The sequence below is a fragment of the Camelus dromedarius genome, unplaced genomic scaffold (assembly GCF_036321535.1).
Source record: "Camelus dromedarius isolate mCamDro1 unplaced genomic scaffold, mCamDro1.pat HAP1_SCAFFOLD_114, whole genome shotgun sequence".
Classification (NCBI taxonomy): Eukaryota; Metazoa; Chordata; class Mammalia; order Artiodactyla; family Camelidae; genus Camelus; species Camelus dromedarius.
This window is the reverse complement of record NW_026989787.1, coordinates 8,754,175-8,770,640: the sequence shown is the minus strand read 5'-3', so window position 1 is coordinate 8,770,640 and position 16,466 is coordinate 8,754,175. Positions and strand designations below refer to the sequence as shown.

At 39.3% G+C, this 16,466-nt stretch overlaps 1 protein-coding gene and 1 pseudogene across 16 annotated transcripts in view; one reads left to right on the top strand and one right to left on the bottom strand.

The window, feature by feature from the left end:
* The window catches only part of LOC135320748 (actin-related protein 3B-like), a 41,758-nt gene extending 31,773 nt beyond the window's left edge, over positions 1–9,985 (bottom strand). For 7 of the 16 annotated variants that reach the window (XR_010380027.1, XR_010380029.1, XR_010380032.1 and 4 more), the window contains exons 1-4: positions 9,594–9,985; positions 8,499–8,623; positions 7,674–7,784; positions 7,143–7,316 (exon numbers count right to left, since the gene is read on the bottom strand). Coding sequence is in view for 2 of the 16 variants with exons in the window: in XM_064483819.1 (XP_064339889.1) it covers positions 7,143–7,205 (63 nt within the window). In the remaining 14 variants the exon portion in view is untranslated. Of the gene's footprint in view, positions 1–3; positions 7,015–7,142; positions 7,317–7,424; positions 7,479–7,673; positions 7,785–8,471; positions 8,624–9,593 lie in introns of those variants that run through there. The other 9 variants (XR_010380037.1, XR_010380039.1, XR_010380038.1 and 6 more) reach the window with 6 other exon arrangements.
* A 332-nt stretch (positions 9,986–10,317) lies between these two features.
* On the top strand, positions 10,318–11,029 carry LOC135320714 (diphosphoinositol polyphosphate phosphohydrolase 2-like; annotated as a pseudogene).
* Positions 11,030–16,466: the final 5,437 nt, after the last annotated feature.

Below are 16,466 nucleotides of genomic sequence, written 5' to 3'. Positions count from 1 at the left end.
AGAATGTAAATATTATAAATTAAAACAACAGGAGTAGTATCAAGTTGACAGGCACAGATGGAAAGGAGGAAAATATAAAGACACTGATGCCCTTGTGTCATGGAATCAAAAGATATTGTTTTCTTGGTAGAGCAGCAGAGACACCAGTAAACATAAAGTCACAAACATAAATATCAGAGTAAGTTCACTAACATAAACAATCAAAAGCAGGTGATAGAAGAAAGGAGGAGGAGGTAAGAAATGTGGCCATGTACCAACGTGGTCACTAAGCACAGTAGGAAGTAATCATCCCTAAACAAATACAGGTAAATATCTTATACAAAAGTACAGTTATGTTAAAATATGTTTTACCAATTATCAGAACGAATATGCACCCAATAGAAACCAAAGAGAAAGCCAAGCCTGAGTTTTAAAATATCCATACATAAATAAAACACACTAAAACCAGAAAGCACAGCACCAGAAAAGCAGCTGTGACCACACACACCTGCCATACAGCCCAGGCCATTTCAGCACGGGCAACGGGAGAGCTCCAACTCCAATCAGCCCAGCTACACCCCACCTTCGATTTTACCAAGTTTGGAAAGTGATTTCCTCTCTCCATGCATAATTAGCACTGACTTCACAGGAGTCTAAACAAAGTGCTCATGGCAGCACCTGGGATGGGGAATGTACTCAGTGAAAGTGCATTATTATCACTAAAATCATCAGCATGTACCAGTGAAAAACTCACCTACTGAAGAGAAAGTCTCTGAACAAAGACTATGAGACAAAATCAAATTCCATTGTCAAGCCAAGGGACATCTAAAACAAGGTGCCTCAGAGAGGTGCACAGTTGTCACAGCTTCCAAGATCAGAAAAACATAACTGCACATAACAAGGAACTGATTACACAGATTAGGTCACATCCATAAAATGTAACACTTTGCAGCAATTAAAAAGGATGGGCAGTGTGTCTGCAGATATGAAACAATATCTACTATAAATTTGCTACATGAAAAGAGGCCTCTCCATACATACACATTCTTAAATATACTTCTGTATCTACAACATTTTTTTAAAAAAGCAAGGTGTATGAGGGAGAGAAATGAGGAGCTGTTTATGGGCACAAAGTTTTGATCTTGCAAGATGGAAAAGTTCTAGAGTTCTGTTACATCACAATATCAATGTAGGTAACGTTACCAAATGATACATTTAAAACTGTGTTAAGTGGGTAAATTTCATATATTTCAAATTATAATTTCTAAAATTTTTAAAGTAAAAATCAAAATGTACCATAGTATGTCAATTTTGTTACCATTTTATGAATCAAGTTTATGTATAATCCATGTGCCTGCACATAATTATTGCTGGTTAAGCACCAGTAAAGTTGGTTTCCTCCAGGAAGGGGATCTGGAAGGCAACACAGAAGTGGGAAAGAGACACTCTTGCACTGGAAATCGTACTGCACCTTTTGAATTCTGTGCTGTGTGTATGCTAACTCTTCAAGCAAATAATCAAATCTGGCTATCAACTAGCTGGGGGCTTTAGTTTATACTCCTGTCTGATACAAAGCTCAAACATCATGCCCCAAGTAAGTTTTAATTACTCTGATTAGAATCAATACACTCCCTGAATGGGAGAGAGAAAGCAATCTTAAGACATAGACAAGAAATAATAAAGTCATCAAAAGCAGATTGTAAGTAAATGATCTAAACGTTATTCAACAACACATTACTTATTTTAATGTGCCTACCTCAAGGGGCTGAGATCAAATTAGTTAATACCTTAATGTTCCCAGTACACATTTAGAACTGTGTTAGTGTTTACTATATCAGATTTTTTTTTTTAGTTTTCTTTCATTTAAAGCACATGAAGAATAGCTGTGGATTCCAATATTTAGGTTACAATATATCTCCTTATGGCACCTCCTATCCAACCTGAAAAACAGGCCTAATAACTACCTACCACACAATTGTCTGTGGGATTAAATAAGTGAGTTAATTCATGCAAATGCTTGGTGGGGAGAGGGCTGGGCCTTTAGCAAGTGCTGAATATATCAACAATCAACTGTAATATCAAGAATATATCTCAGGCCAGAAGAAATTGAATGTATTAACTCCAGAGACCTAGAGTCTTCTCTTACCTTGAAGAGGAATCCAAGCACCTTAATAAGTTAATTTTATAAACATAACATTTAAACTGATTAGAGGGGGGAATAGGATGAAGAGAGGAAGGCTAGAAAGGTATGCAAAGTGGGAGCATAGTCATGCAATGTTTCCTTCCTGCCTGGTTTAAAAAAAAATGTGAGCCTATAGAAGGCATTCCAACAAGAAGTAGATTAACCCTGGCTCTGGATTCTTCCTGGGTTTAATTTCAGTGTCAAGTGATGTTCCAAATAAATCCCAGATGAATGAAAAATATATATAAACATCAAAGGAAAGTAGGTTTACTTACATAAAAATTTACAATTATAGATGTTCAAAAACATAACCTACAAAAAATCAAGTGAGAAAAAGTATCTGCTTATGACAAAAAATTCTTATCTGTTATATGAAAGAGTTCACACCATAAACAGATTGTGGCCATACATACAACAGAATATTATTCAGCCCTAAAAAAGGAAGGAAATTCTGACACATGCTACAATGTGGCTGAACCCTGAAGACCTTATACCAAGTGAAATAAGCCAGTCATGAAAGGACTAATACTGGATGATTCCACTTATATGAGGACCCAGAATACTTACAGTCATAGAGACAGAGGGGGGATGGTGGGGGCTAGGGCTGGGAGAGGGGGAAAGAGAGTTATTCTTTAATGTGGACAGAGTTTCAGTTTGGAAGATGAAGAAGTTCCTGAGATGGATGGTGGTGATGGTTGCACAACAATGTCAATGTACGCAACTCACCAAACTGTACATTCAGAAATGGTTAAAATGATAAATTTTATGGTATGTGCATTTTATCACAAAAGAAAAATTTAAGTAGAATAAAGTTCAAAGAAATCATAGCAACAATAAAAGCAATAAAACACTGATATGTACAAAACCCAGGACATGAATAGGCAATTCACAAAGGAGAAAATACAACTAATAAATACATGAAAAACTGTTTAAGATCAAAGGTATTCAAACTGCAAATTAAAAAGTCAAATAATCAAAAATGATATTAATCAATCCTAAGAGTTCAAATAATGTGGCTTCTTGTACATTGAAGATTTCAGTGTGAAATGGTATACCAGAGATTCAAAATTATTAACACATCTGGACCTTAAAATTATATATATATATATATAATTTTTATATTCTTAATATAAAAATGCTCTAAATATAGAAAAAAATGTGCAAATATTAATTTATGTTATGTCTTACAAAACCAAGAAACTGGAAACAAAAGTAAACATCTAAAAATAGTGGGGCTGCTAAACAGACAGGAAACAACCACTGGATACATGATTGCATGACCATTAAAGCGAGGATTATGAAAACCGTGCAAGAAAATGGGGGAGAGGGATGGAGGACACAATATTGAATGCAAAATCATATAAAAACATGAGTGAAAAGATTAAGTATAGCTATACTAAATGTTAATATTTATGATAATGGGATAGGAGTGTGAAAAGCCCCACAAGAATCTTCCAAATTTTCTAAATCGCACTTATAGTTCTATAATAAGAAAAAAAAATTCATTACAAGAGTTGTGAAGCCCTGAGTTACAGCCTGTGTGTGAAGGCCACAGAAACTCCCAATACAACTTCCTGGTTTATTTCTCCACAGGCAGAGAAGCTAACAGAAGAAAGACTTCACCCCAGGGCAGAAGCCACAGCACATCCTGGTGTGGCTTTTCCCTAGCCTGTTGGCTCTGTAACGTGGAAAACACTTTCCATATCCAACCACAGTTGTGAAGACAGCTGAATTCTTGATCTGCCAGTCTTCATACCTGTAGTCACATCTTATGGCAGGCACTGCAATTTCCCTACCCAGTATCTATTCTGCCTTCTGCCTTAATGACAGACCACTGATCAATCACAGGCCCAGAAAACAGCATTTCCCAGACTTCCTGGTGTACAGGGATGGCTAAGTAAGTTCTGGCCAATAAGAAGCAAAAGTTATTGGATGTGTCTTCTGGGAAAGCTCCTTACAAGGTTGAAGGTAGACTCATGTAGTAGGCCCACTTCTGCTCTTAACTCCTTCTTTCCTGGAATATGGAGGTGATGACTGGAGCTGCAGCAGCTAACTTGTGATCTAAGGCAATCTTAGAATGGAAGCCATATGCTAAATATACTAGAGCACACAGAACCCTAATGACACCAGAAACCTGACATACCAGCACTGCCCTCCCTGCTACAAATGACTTTAAGAAAAATAAAACCTTTAACTTGCTTAAATCACTGATTTTTACACTTTAGTACTTGCTGCCAAACAATTCACCATCTGTGAAGAACTAACATTAAAATCTATACACTTCCATTAAGAGAAAGTTTACAATAAAATTAGGTTCTCCTGGCTCCTGAATCAAATTCAGCATTATTAAAGACACATTCTTCTGGGTTCTCAGAACCATAATCATAAATCTATGTTTTCCTCAATCCTCCTTTTCTCCTATGTTTACCACCAGTAATTGTTCCTTTAGAGGACTAATTTAAATAAAACCTTCCAAAAACCATTATTTATATATAACGAGATCTAAATTGGAGATATCAAGTTTTTCTTATTTTTTAAATACTGAAGTATATGATTAAAACTTCACATGAATGCAAGTTACATAAGCATTTTATTCATAATAATGGTAAAATATCATCAAGTATTAATTCAAAAATGAATAATTAGTCAGTACTATAAAAATCAATCCATATTTCTGGATAAAGAAAGCAAGCTGAACACATGCAACTAATATTGCTCCAGTCCCAAACCTCTCCATAACTGCAGTAAAGAAACATTTTTAAAAACATAAATCCTCAAGGAAGGGCAAGTAGGAGTGGAGATGACAATATACTGAAAATGGGAAGAACACGGGCCAGCAGTAACAGACTCAGCAGCGCCAAGGATGTCCAGCTCCACACCGGCCAGTGCTAGTGTACAGGACAGAGCAGGTCTGAGCCACCCTCATGAACCAGGAAGGGAGTTATTGCGGTAAGCCAGGACAAGCCACATGTCATGGTGATTATTATGTGTCAGCTTGACTGGGCTAAGTGGTACCCCGAGAGCTGGTAAACCATTCTTTCTGGGGTGTGTCTGAGAGGGTGTCTCTGGAAGAGCTTAGCATGCAGCAGACTGAGTAAGGAGACCTGCCCTTGCCAATGTGGGTATGCAGCACACAGGCTACTGAGGACTTGATTGGAACAAAAGGATGAAGGAAGGATGATCCTCCATCCCTGAGCTGGGACACACATCTTTCCTGCTCTCAGGTGGATGGCAGAGCTCCTGGTTCCCAGCATCCTTGGGCAGCACTGCTGCTTGCTCTTCCTCCCCTGATTCATATTCAAAAAGGTTTGCAAATCTCCTCTACAGTTACAATTCAATTTCCCTTCAAGAGCACTGCAGTTCTTTAGAATATATGATTCTGTCTTGAACTCTGGGCAATTCAGTATTAGAGAAAAGAGTGTGGTTCCCATTTGCTATCTGTTTAGTCCACGTGACCAACATGAGTTGAGTCTCTGAAACTTCTTGAAAAACATGAGCCCTACTGAGCTCATTCCCACCATGGATGTGCAGATGTCTGTCATGGCAGTCAGAAGGGACAATTTCATAGGCTACTGAGGGAACTTTAATTTAAAACTTTTAGACTCTTTTACACCAAGAAGCCATTAGCTGATGTAGTGGTTCAGTAAATGTCTTCAATGAATTTCTGGACATGGCCACAAATCCCTGTACCTGCTTCACTCCCCTTCAATTATCCCATTAACTGATGAGGAAGGACATAAGCCTGAGATAAAACCACCATTCTCATAACTTCCTCTGTCACATCATGCAGCAAACACACCTGCTAACTTCAAAGTACAATAAATGTAACACAATATTTTCTTATGTTTAATGTAATAAACAATTATTTTTGAAAATTCTCTTCAGATACTCATTTTTGGCAAAGGACTTAAGCTTTTCCATATTCATACCAAACACCACCAGTTCGTTCCCAGCAATTGGTTTTATTGTACTGCGGTGTATATGCCAGCTAGAGCAGAAAAATTCCTGGTAGGAAAAATTTCCTGTGGGCTGTGTCCTGGTGATTGCATTTGCTCCACAGGCCTAAGACTCAGACTCCCTCTGAGCAGAGCAGGATGGGGCAGGCAGGGAGAGGAAGCTGGGCCCCAGGCCCATGCCTGGAGTCCTATCAACAGGTAGTTATGTGACGTATGAGAGAAGGGAACATGCCAAGCATGGCAGGTGGGAGTCTGTAATTTGTTTTGGCTGTAAAGACAAAGCCACTCAGACATACTGTCAGTTTCCTGGCTCCATGTATTTTACATAAACCATCGTAGATACACAGGAGAGAAAATACACAGTGGCCTGTAAAACACATTACTTGGACGTGGCAATTCCTAGTTGTAAAGATACAGCCAGGAAAAAGCTTAGAGCACTTTCAAGGACTTGATTTAATAGACACAAAATATATAGATTCCACTAACTACCATAACAGCCTTGTACTTAACATATTTTAAGCCAGATAATTCTAAAGAATATTCCATATTTAACATTAGGAAGAATTATATAATTGGATCAGGGACCATTTGACAATGCACTAGCATGGAAAAAATGCAAAGCTAAATTATGTAGGTTTTAATGTGCAGCTTATGTTACATGCAATTGCTCTCCTTAAAGTAAGTGTTTTATACATGTAATTAATTTTAACTTAAAAAGAACATAAAACAATGAAAACAGGCTCCACAACCAAGAGACACTTCTCTTCATTTCTCTGTATTATTTTATTTCATCTGAACAAGATCAATTACATCCACAATATCAGGGCCTGTAACTCAGCTCAGTGTTACTGTGAGATTTAACCTTGGCAAAACAGCACCTTGACTCAGCTCCCTCTGCTATAAGAAGCAAAGGTCAGAGCCAACCAGTTATTTCAGGAGGACACCTAACTACACAGGTGGTTTCCTACCCAAACCCATTCCTCCCTCCTCATTCCTTGCTGCTGGAGGCCGGTTTAGGTACTTACCTCTTGGGGCCAGGTGATGAGATGTGGTCCCCTCACCAGCAACAGGAGAGAATCTTGACTCATCAAAATGTACCAAAGTAATTTTGTTCCCCTCTAGGGCCCACACTGGGCACGGACAGACAGGGCAAATCTGCTAGGAAGGTTTCTGAGGATGAGAGTCTTAATTCTAAAACTCTGAAAGTAAATACACCAAAAGTCAGTACAGGAACTAGGGCAGCCACCCTGGGGCCTGAGGGGAACCAGCACAAGAGGCCAAACAGGTGAATTAGGCTGGGTTCTCACCTCCATCTCTGAGCTGCTCAAGTAACCAGTCCTGAGTGGCCTGACACTGGCATCCTGTTTTGTGGGATAATAAGCCCTCTTTGGTTTTGGGCATTTTGGTTGAGCCTTCTGTTATTTGCCCCAAAAGCACTCCAACTCATACAAAGAGCTTTACTGGGAATTAAAAACTCCCCAGGGAAGAATATCCTGGGTTTAAAATCTAAGCAACCAAGAATCCACAGGGCTCTTCTCTCAGTCCCAGTTACTCACCATCAAAAAGTGATGGCCCTCAGGTTCAGCTCAGGGAAAATTAAAAATAACTTGTTCCATGAACCTCTCCATTAGATCTCAGTCTTCAATTATTCCATGTCTTATTGGCCACTAAAGCAAGAGAAATCAAACTATGTCAAGCTTCAGTCCATGTCAGTAAGAGCAACAGTTTTAAAAGCACTGGCCCAGAAGAGACTGAGTTATTAGAGAAAACAGGCCCTTTGCACTGGGTGAATGTTAATTTATGTAAAGAAATAACAGGCACTTTACCAGAAATATTAAGTTATATTATCATTTATATTCTACTTCACATCTCTAAGTACAAAGTATCATCTTAACAGTGGAGTAATAGATGCAAAAGTACAGCTAATCCGCCATACCATTCCATTTGGAGTTTGGAGGTTTTTAGAACAAATACCTAGTTAAACAATTTTAGTGCTTCTTTTTAATTAATCAGTCTACAGCTCTTCTACATCTGACAGGTCAGTGAGTCAACCTGCAATTTTCCACAGAAGCAGATCTTGCTCTCACATGAAGCCCAGCATTCCCAGAGTCAATCCTGCATTCTGGGGTTTCTTAAATTCACTTGATTCCTCACATGAAAAATACCTTGTTCAACTAACACAACACTGTAAATCAACTATACTTCAATTTTGAAAAATACCCCATTCAAAACCAACAACAACAAAACCTCTTTTCCAACACAAGAATAAAATACACAGCTCACAAGTACAATTGCTATGAAATCTACCATTTTGCATGATTCATCCTACTCTCTGTTCTTGGTGATACACTTACAGAAGCAAATCCCGGTGGGGAGTTTACCTTTGTGGCATACGTGGGTTTATCTATGGCTTCATCCCCTATGAAAAAGTCCAGGTCATCAACTCCCCTCAGCACCCTCCTTTTGGCTTGGTCAACCACTTTTGCTGACTCTCTGATGGCAATACCTTAGGGAGAACAACGCAAAGATTTCTGTCTGCATCCATACTCATTTCAAGGGTCAAGGAAGCATATTATAACCCCTGTGTATGTACAAGTAAATTTTCAATGTCAGGGTCTTATTTGGAATTGAGAGTGTTCACAGAAAAGACGCTATCACAGAGCACATAAAGTAATACAGAAACCTTTCTTATGTTCTGGTATTATTTTTAGTGCGGCACAAAGGAGCCTAGCTGGTCTGCTTTTAATACTGACAAAAGATGAATTACTAAATTTTTCAGTTTCATTTGAAAAAACATCCCTCATGATAGTGAAGTGAAAAGCACATATCAATCGGTTCCAAATTTTAGAATACAATGTAGAAGGACACAAAATTAAAAATATAATGTGAAAGAAGAAAATAAACTGAAAAATGCTCATACACTCTCAAGTCATTTTAATAAAACTGTGTCACACAGATTTAAAATATATTTTTATTCTTGTTACAAAATCACTAAAAGAAAAAACTGAGGTTGCTGACTAATATCTCACAAGAAAAATTCAATAATCAAACAACTGTATTATGTAAAAATATTAATGGCTTTATGATATATTATTTTAATAAAAGTTTAACCACGATATTTAGGAATATACTTATAGTTAATAATCATATGAAACTTCACTGTAGAATTTAACATCTAATGAAATGTGGAAAGCTTCATGAAGATTCAATTTTCCACTTAAATTCCTAACCCCTGGTCACACTTTGCTTTCCCATAAACTCATCTTCATCAAATTTATTCCAAAACAAATGAGTAAACATATACAACCATTTTTAAAAGTAGAGTATTTGTAGTTCCCAATTTATTAGAAATGAAGAATAACAGCAAAGCTAAGGGAGTGAATTTTAAACCTTGCCCTCAGAAAGGCATCTTGAAATAATAGCTTGAAAAGGTAGGGAAAAAAAAGGAGGTACAGGACAGAAATCACTTTGCTCACCTCCTCTTCTGACTCCATCTCACTGCCGCACTTGGTCCAGAAGCTTTCAACTTACAGAAGGTGGCACAAATCCAAAGCGCAGGATTTCTGCAGGACTAAGGCAGCAGGCGTGACGTGGACGTGTTGGGGACGGAGCCCAGAGGAAGCATCCGGGGCAGAAGCAGCGGGCATGCCAGGACCACGAGGCCGAGAGTGGGGCTGGGGAGGTCTGGAGGGCCGGGACGAACTGCGGCAACTGCAGCCACAAACACACCCGTTCCCGAACACAGACCCCGCCACGGGCGGCGCACTGACGGGCACCGCGCAGCCACCTGTGCACACGCAGCACGTCAGAGGGCCCTGGCGGGACGGCCCGCAGCCGACACCAAACGCCTCGCGCGGCCGCGGCGCTGCTGCCGGGCCGGCGGGAGCCCCCGCAGCCGTCTCCCCGCACCTCGCGCCCCGCTCCGCCCTGGGCGGCGGCGGCAGCGGCGGGAACCGGGGAAAGCCGCAGATGCCCGGGCGGAGGCCGCGCTCCCTCCGCGGTGCCCGGGCTGCAGGGACCGGCGCTCGCGCCCCGCCCCGCGTCGGAGCGGCCGCCGGCTCCGGGACTGACCGGCCGCGTCGCCCTGGGCCCCGACTCGCCCTCGCCCCCGCGCCCCGGCGGGGTGGCGGCCTCCGCAGGGGCCGCGGCAGCGAGAGCCCGCCTCTGCGATGAGGTCCAAGCCCCCCTAGGCCGCGGACCTAGGACCGCGAGGGCTTCAAGAAGCGGGAGGCGTCCCTGTGCTTCCGGAGCGAGCAGGAGGACGAGGTGCTGCAGGTGGGCAGGCTTCTGTCCCGGACCAGTGGACTGGCCCAGGAGGAGGACTGGAGCCCCAGGAGGAGCCTGCCGGTGCTGCCGTGAGGGAGGCTTACCAAGAGGCTGGAGTCAAAGGAAAGTCAGGCAGACTCCTGGGCATATTTGAGAACCAAGACAAAAAGCACAGGGCATATGTCTATGTCCTTACTGTCACTGAAATATTAGAAGACTGGGAAGATTCTGTTAATACAGGAAGGAAGACAGAGTGGTTCAAAGTAAAGGATGCCATCAAAGTTCTCCAGTGTCATAAGCCTGTACATGCAGAGTATCTGGAAAAATTAAAGCTGGGTTGCTCGCCAACCAGTGGAAATTCCACAGTCCCTTCCCTTCCAGAGAGTAACACCTTGTTTGTAGCTGCTGCACAGCGAACCTCTGGGCTGCCATCCAGCATAAGATAGACAGGGTTGGAAGGACCTCTTCCACCATGTGCAATCTCATGGGCAGAGGCTTCTTTATTTTCCTTGACAAATATCTGAATGACGCTTACAAACTGAATTTGCCATGCGGGATTTTTTTAACAGTCTGCTTGATTTGTAGGTGCTTTCAAATCTTCTTTAAAAAGAAAAAAAGATAGTGTAAAATATTTTAATAAGCCAAAGCCATGTGGAATTTTTTTTTTAGATGCCTTAAATGTGCTCTCCCACCCAGCCCACCCAGCTTGTTATTTTGGTTGGCATTTTCACTTTTTCCCCAGTATTTTTTTATCCATTTGATGTCAGTCTGTGGTTTTTGTCAGATCAACATACATGTGAGTATATTATCCTGGTGAATTGTCTTCTCATTCACAAAATTAACATATTCAATGAATCCATTTGTCAACTCATTTATCTCAATTTTCACAACTGGTACTATGTCACTAGCTACCTGATATGGCCAATTCCCCTGTAACTCAATAGTCCTTTAATACAGAGTTTAACTCTATATAGCTGGTGAGTTTTAGGCAGTTACTGTAAGCAAAATGCATGTAGTAGATATCTTATCATGGAACCTGTATTCATGGAATTGAATTAGGGTGCTCAGTTGCCAATTCCCTTTATTCATAATCTCTCTTTACACAGAACACACAAGAACCATATTTCCCTCAATGTAAATTGCTGCTTTTAAATATATATTTTCAGTTTGAATTTAGTGACATCTCTTCAGTTAAACTTGCTGGTTACCAGTAAACACCTTAAATAGCAGTCAGTGGTGACTGCATCAGAATTGAGTAAAATGGCCTTCTTGTTCACCTGTTACAGACCTAGGTTTTTAGGGTGCCTCGGAATGTCTCATCTTTTATAGGTGGTCAGCAAGTAGGTACTATTTATCATGTAACTAATTACTGGGACACTGGAATGTACCTAAGAATTATTTTGTCTTATTTTTATTTTCACATAAATCCAAGAATCCCATCCAAAACACATAAATACCTAATCTGAAATGCCTGTACTTCCTCAACCAAGTCAGAGATAAGATGGGGCAAGTAAAAGGTGGTTCTCTATGTAGATATTAGCTTTTTGTAAAGATCATAACTGTTGAGAATAAAGTAGGAAGAAGCATAGTTAGACATTTGTTGTACAAATTGTTAACCTTTAAAAATATAATTGCTGCTGAAAATAGTGCTGTTATAAGGAAAATCAGTGCCACCATTTTGAAACTGGGCTCTTGTGCCATAAAAGCAGCTGAGCTAAATATGAGTATTAGTTCACAAATTAAGGCTGCCAAAGGAATAAGACAGAAAAACTTTAAACCACTGACATTTCATTCTAAATTATGTAGTGTGATCAGACATGATCTTCCAGAATTTTTATATTTTTCTTTGTACAGAGGTTATGTTTTCTGGGTGATTTTTTTTTTTAAAGGAAATACTTAAAAATCCCACAGATTGACACTTGTTATCAATCTTCAGTGGACTAAGTTTTTCCTCAGTAATCGCTGAAGTTTCTTTAAATTATATACTTAACACAGAAGATAAATTGATTGTTTTTGTACATAACACTGTGTCCACCTGAAATGTCACAAGTACTGGGGGGCCTGGGTATGTTGTACATTGATATTCTTAAAGGTAATAATGCATGAATTTCTTTTATAAACTCTTGGACTATGTATTTGATGTGTAAAATATGTACAGTATTAATGTCAACCATTTCTTAAAGTTGAGCCTATAAATATTGTTGTATCATTTTCTTTGGTCAGTAACATTTGGACCAAGTAGTGCCACTTGGGTCAGGATTTTCTTCAGTGCCATTTAGCAAAACATCTGTCTTTGGTCTATGCAACTAGCAAAATTTTGTATAATGCATCAGAATACTTCAGAGTTGTCACACTTTAAATTTCACATGAGGGGTTCTTCACTATTCTTGAACTCAGCCCACTGAAGCTAGAGGAAAGGCCCTGAGGATATTTATTTCTGTTAAGAGAAAAAAGCCTACATTTGCAGGCTCAACAATTGAATCTACTACAGATAAAAAATAGTGTCTACTCTCTCAGTCCCTCAAAGTTTACAGAGTGTTGGGACTTTCATTTGTGCTGCTTTCTGTTGGGTAGTTGGATAAAACTGGGCAGCTAAAATTTTCAGTCCCAAGTGCCTACTAAATTAAAAAAAAAAGTTTGTAAATTGACTTGCAGACACAAAGTAGCAAGTATCCTACATGTTTGATTTTGAGTTTTCTTAATTTCTTCCTTTTTTTTTTTTTGTAAACAGGTGAAATTTTCCAACTAGGCACATGCCATTCAATTTTCTGTCTAACCCATAGTTGTATAAAGTAGCAAAACTGAAGGGGGAATGATTGTTGTATACACTTTAAAATTGCTTTGTATGGTCTCATTTGAGATAACTGGTGTAAGAATCTTGATGTTTTATATATTTGGAAATATCAAATTAAAAAATTGAAATTAAAAAAAAATCCTCAGTCTGTCAATGCAAGTTCCAGTCTATCAGTGCAAGTTCCAGACTCCATCCTCTGTGCAAGATCAAACTTAATTATGCATGGATTTAGCATTAAACTGCCAAGAGAACATGAAAGACTATCAAGAGACAAAGGCAAAAAGGTTCTTCAATTCATGACTTTACTCAAGTTCACCAAGAATTTGAGGGCAATATTTCTACTCAAAAGAAAAAAATCACCACCCTAAAGAAAAAGTGCTAATTTAGTGAGAATGAAACTACCATGCTCAAAAATTTAAATGATAACAAAATCAATCTCATCTTTCCCAAAAGGTAGATACAAGTACTCTGACCCCAAATCATAGTAGACCTGTGTTTTCATGCCCCTTAGAAATAACAACAACAAAGCGCATACATTCTGTTAACTGTTATGTGGAAGCACCTAAACCCATGAAAGTGAATAAGGGTATATAGAGCTTATACCCATAATCTTTTGTTGACACCTATGAAAAGCAAGCTGTGGACCAAAGAGCCCTTGTGAACATGATGGAGAACCAAGTCTAGGAAAGCAGCTGTAATGAGTATCTCCAAATACTTATGGAGTATACATATGACTTATCATAAAATGAAGACTTCAGTCACCAGCAGCTGTCTCCAACACACTTCAGCTTACACAGGACCCTGACTCAGGTGTACACAGAAAACACAATAAATGTGCAGAAGACACTAAGAGGGAAGGGAAAATAAATATATCAGGTAACAGGACCAACACCTAAACAGTGCAAGTGGTTACATACACATGGCATCTCCATGCACTGGAACAGCATGAGGCCATGAAAAATGATAAAGAAGTTCTTCTTGTATGAATCCAGAAGGTTCACTAAATTGCAGTGTTATGAGAAAAAAAACAGGATACAGTGTATGCAGTATGCCACCACCTGGGTAACAACGCATCTGTGTATGTCTGCTGGTATCTGTAAAGTTACCTCAGAAGTAAGCACAGTAACCAGAAGCACTGTTGCCATCTAAGAGGGGAAGTGGGTGGGAGAAAGTTAATTTCACTGTAACTTCTTTTTATATCACTCAACTTGTATGTCACATGAATGTATTACCCATTCAAAGTTAATTAAATTTGGACTTCTGCTTCTGGAAAGATGGATAAACATACTTTTCCCTGCTCTTCCCACTAAGCATAGCTAGACTCCCTAGGCTTTATATTTGAAAGAAACAAAAACATGCTGAGAGGTGTAGAGAATGTGGCAGACTGTCCAGGGATCAGGACCTGAGGAACTACACAGTGGTGACTTCCTGAGTTTTCTTTTTGTCTCATGCATCCCACACTAGGTGCCAGGGAAGCCAACAACCCAGAAACGCCAATGGGAGCAAATAAAAAATGTCCCCAGAAAGCCTGCTCTCTCCAGCCAAAGGAGATGAAGGGACAGTGGAAACACAGAAAACTTACACAGTTACTGCCTGACTCCAGCCAAACATTACAGGAAGACAAGCCCCCACCTGCAATGTAGACACCACATGTGGAACGAGGACCTCCATCCCCCTCACTGCCTCCATGTTTGGGTTATGACAGGAGGCCCAGTGGAACATCAGGAATTCCACCAATGACAGTAGGGCACCCCTTGCCATCCCAGAAAGAAGGTACCTGCAGAGGCCTTGGGGGGAAGCCCGAACTCTGGTCCACAATCGGCAGTAACATGGAGCCCCTCCCCAGATGAGTGTCAGCAAAGGCCAAGATTAAAATCTGAGCTTCAAATCCTAACTGGCATTATCCCCTTCTCCCTGCTGGAGCATTAACAGAAATGACTTACTAAAACATAATATTTAAATAAGATCTGGAACCTCATAATATAATACCCAAAATGTCCAGCACTGAATAACAAAAATTCTCTCAACATAGCAAGAACCAGGAACATCTCAAGTGAAAGGAGAAAAGATAATCAATAGATAAGAACACTGGCATGACACAGGTAACAGTTACCAAACAAGACTTTAAAAGCCATCACAGAATGCTTCAGTGAGCAACTACAAACACACCTGAAACAAATGAAAGACAAACAAACAAAAAAGTCAGCAAAGAAACACAAAATCACAGCAAAGGTAAAAGGCCACATGGAAATTTAGAACCAAATAACCTAATACCTGAAATAAAAATCCCAATACATGGACTCAACAGCAGAAAAGAACAGATGAATCACTGAACTTGAAGACACGACAATAGAAATTACCCAAACTGAAAAACAAAGAGAAAATAGACTGAAAAATGAACAGGGCCTCAGGGACAGATGGGCGCAATATCAATGAATATGACATTTATGCATTCTGAGTGCCAGATAGGATAAAGCAGTAGGGCTAGAAAAGTATTCAAAGAAATAATGGCTAAAATTTTGCCAAATTTGTCATGAATGAATGAATGAATGAATGAATAAATAAATAAATATAAATAAATAAACAAACCTAAATATTTAAGACTGAACAAATTCCAAACAGGATCTTAACCCAAAGAAATCCACTCTGACATATTATAGTTAAACACCTAAAAACTAAAGACCAAAGAAAAAATTCTGAATGCCTCCAGCAAATTTCTCATCAGAAATCAGGGAGCCCAAAAGGAAGTTACATATTTTTCAAGTGTTGAGAGAACTGCCCACTCAGAATTCTGTATTCTGCAAAAATAACCTTCAAAAATGAAGAGCAAATCAACTAACTATTATCTATAAAATAGATAAACAACAAGGTCCTCCTGTACAGCATGGGAATTCAGTACCTCATAATGGCCTATATATATAAAGTTGAATCACTCTGTGGTACACCAGAAAGTAACAACATTGTAGATGGACTGTACTTCAACAAAAGAAAATGTTTTTACTTTAAGTATGTATTTTTAACTGAAGTATAGTCAGCTTACAATGTTGTGTCAATAAAAAAAAACTTTTTAAATAGCAAAATAAGGCATTCTCAGATGAACAAAACTAACAGAATTTGTCAACCAAAATATCTACTCTAAAAGAATGAACAAAACAAAGAGAAAATGAAAAAAGAAGGAATCCTGGAACATCAGGAAGGAAGGAAGAACAATAAAAATAGTACAAATATGGACAATTACACTTTCTTACTCCTTTGTGTTTGCTAAATTTTGTTTGGTAGTTGAAGCAAA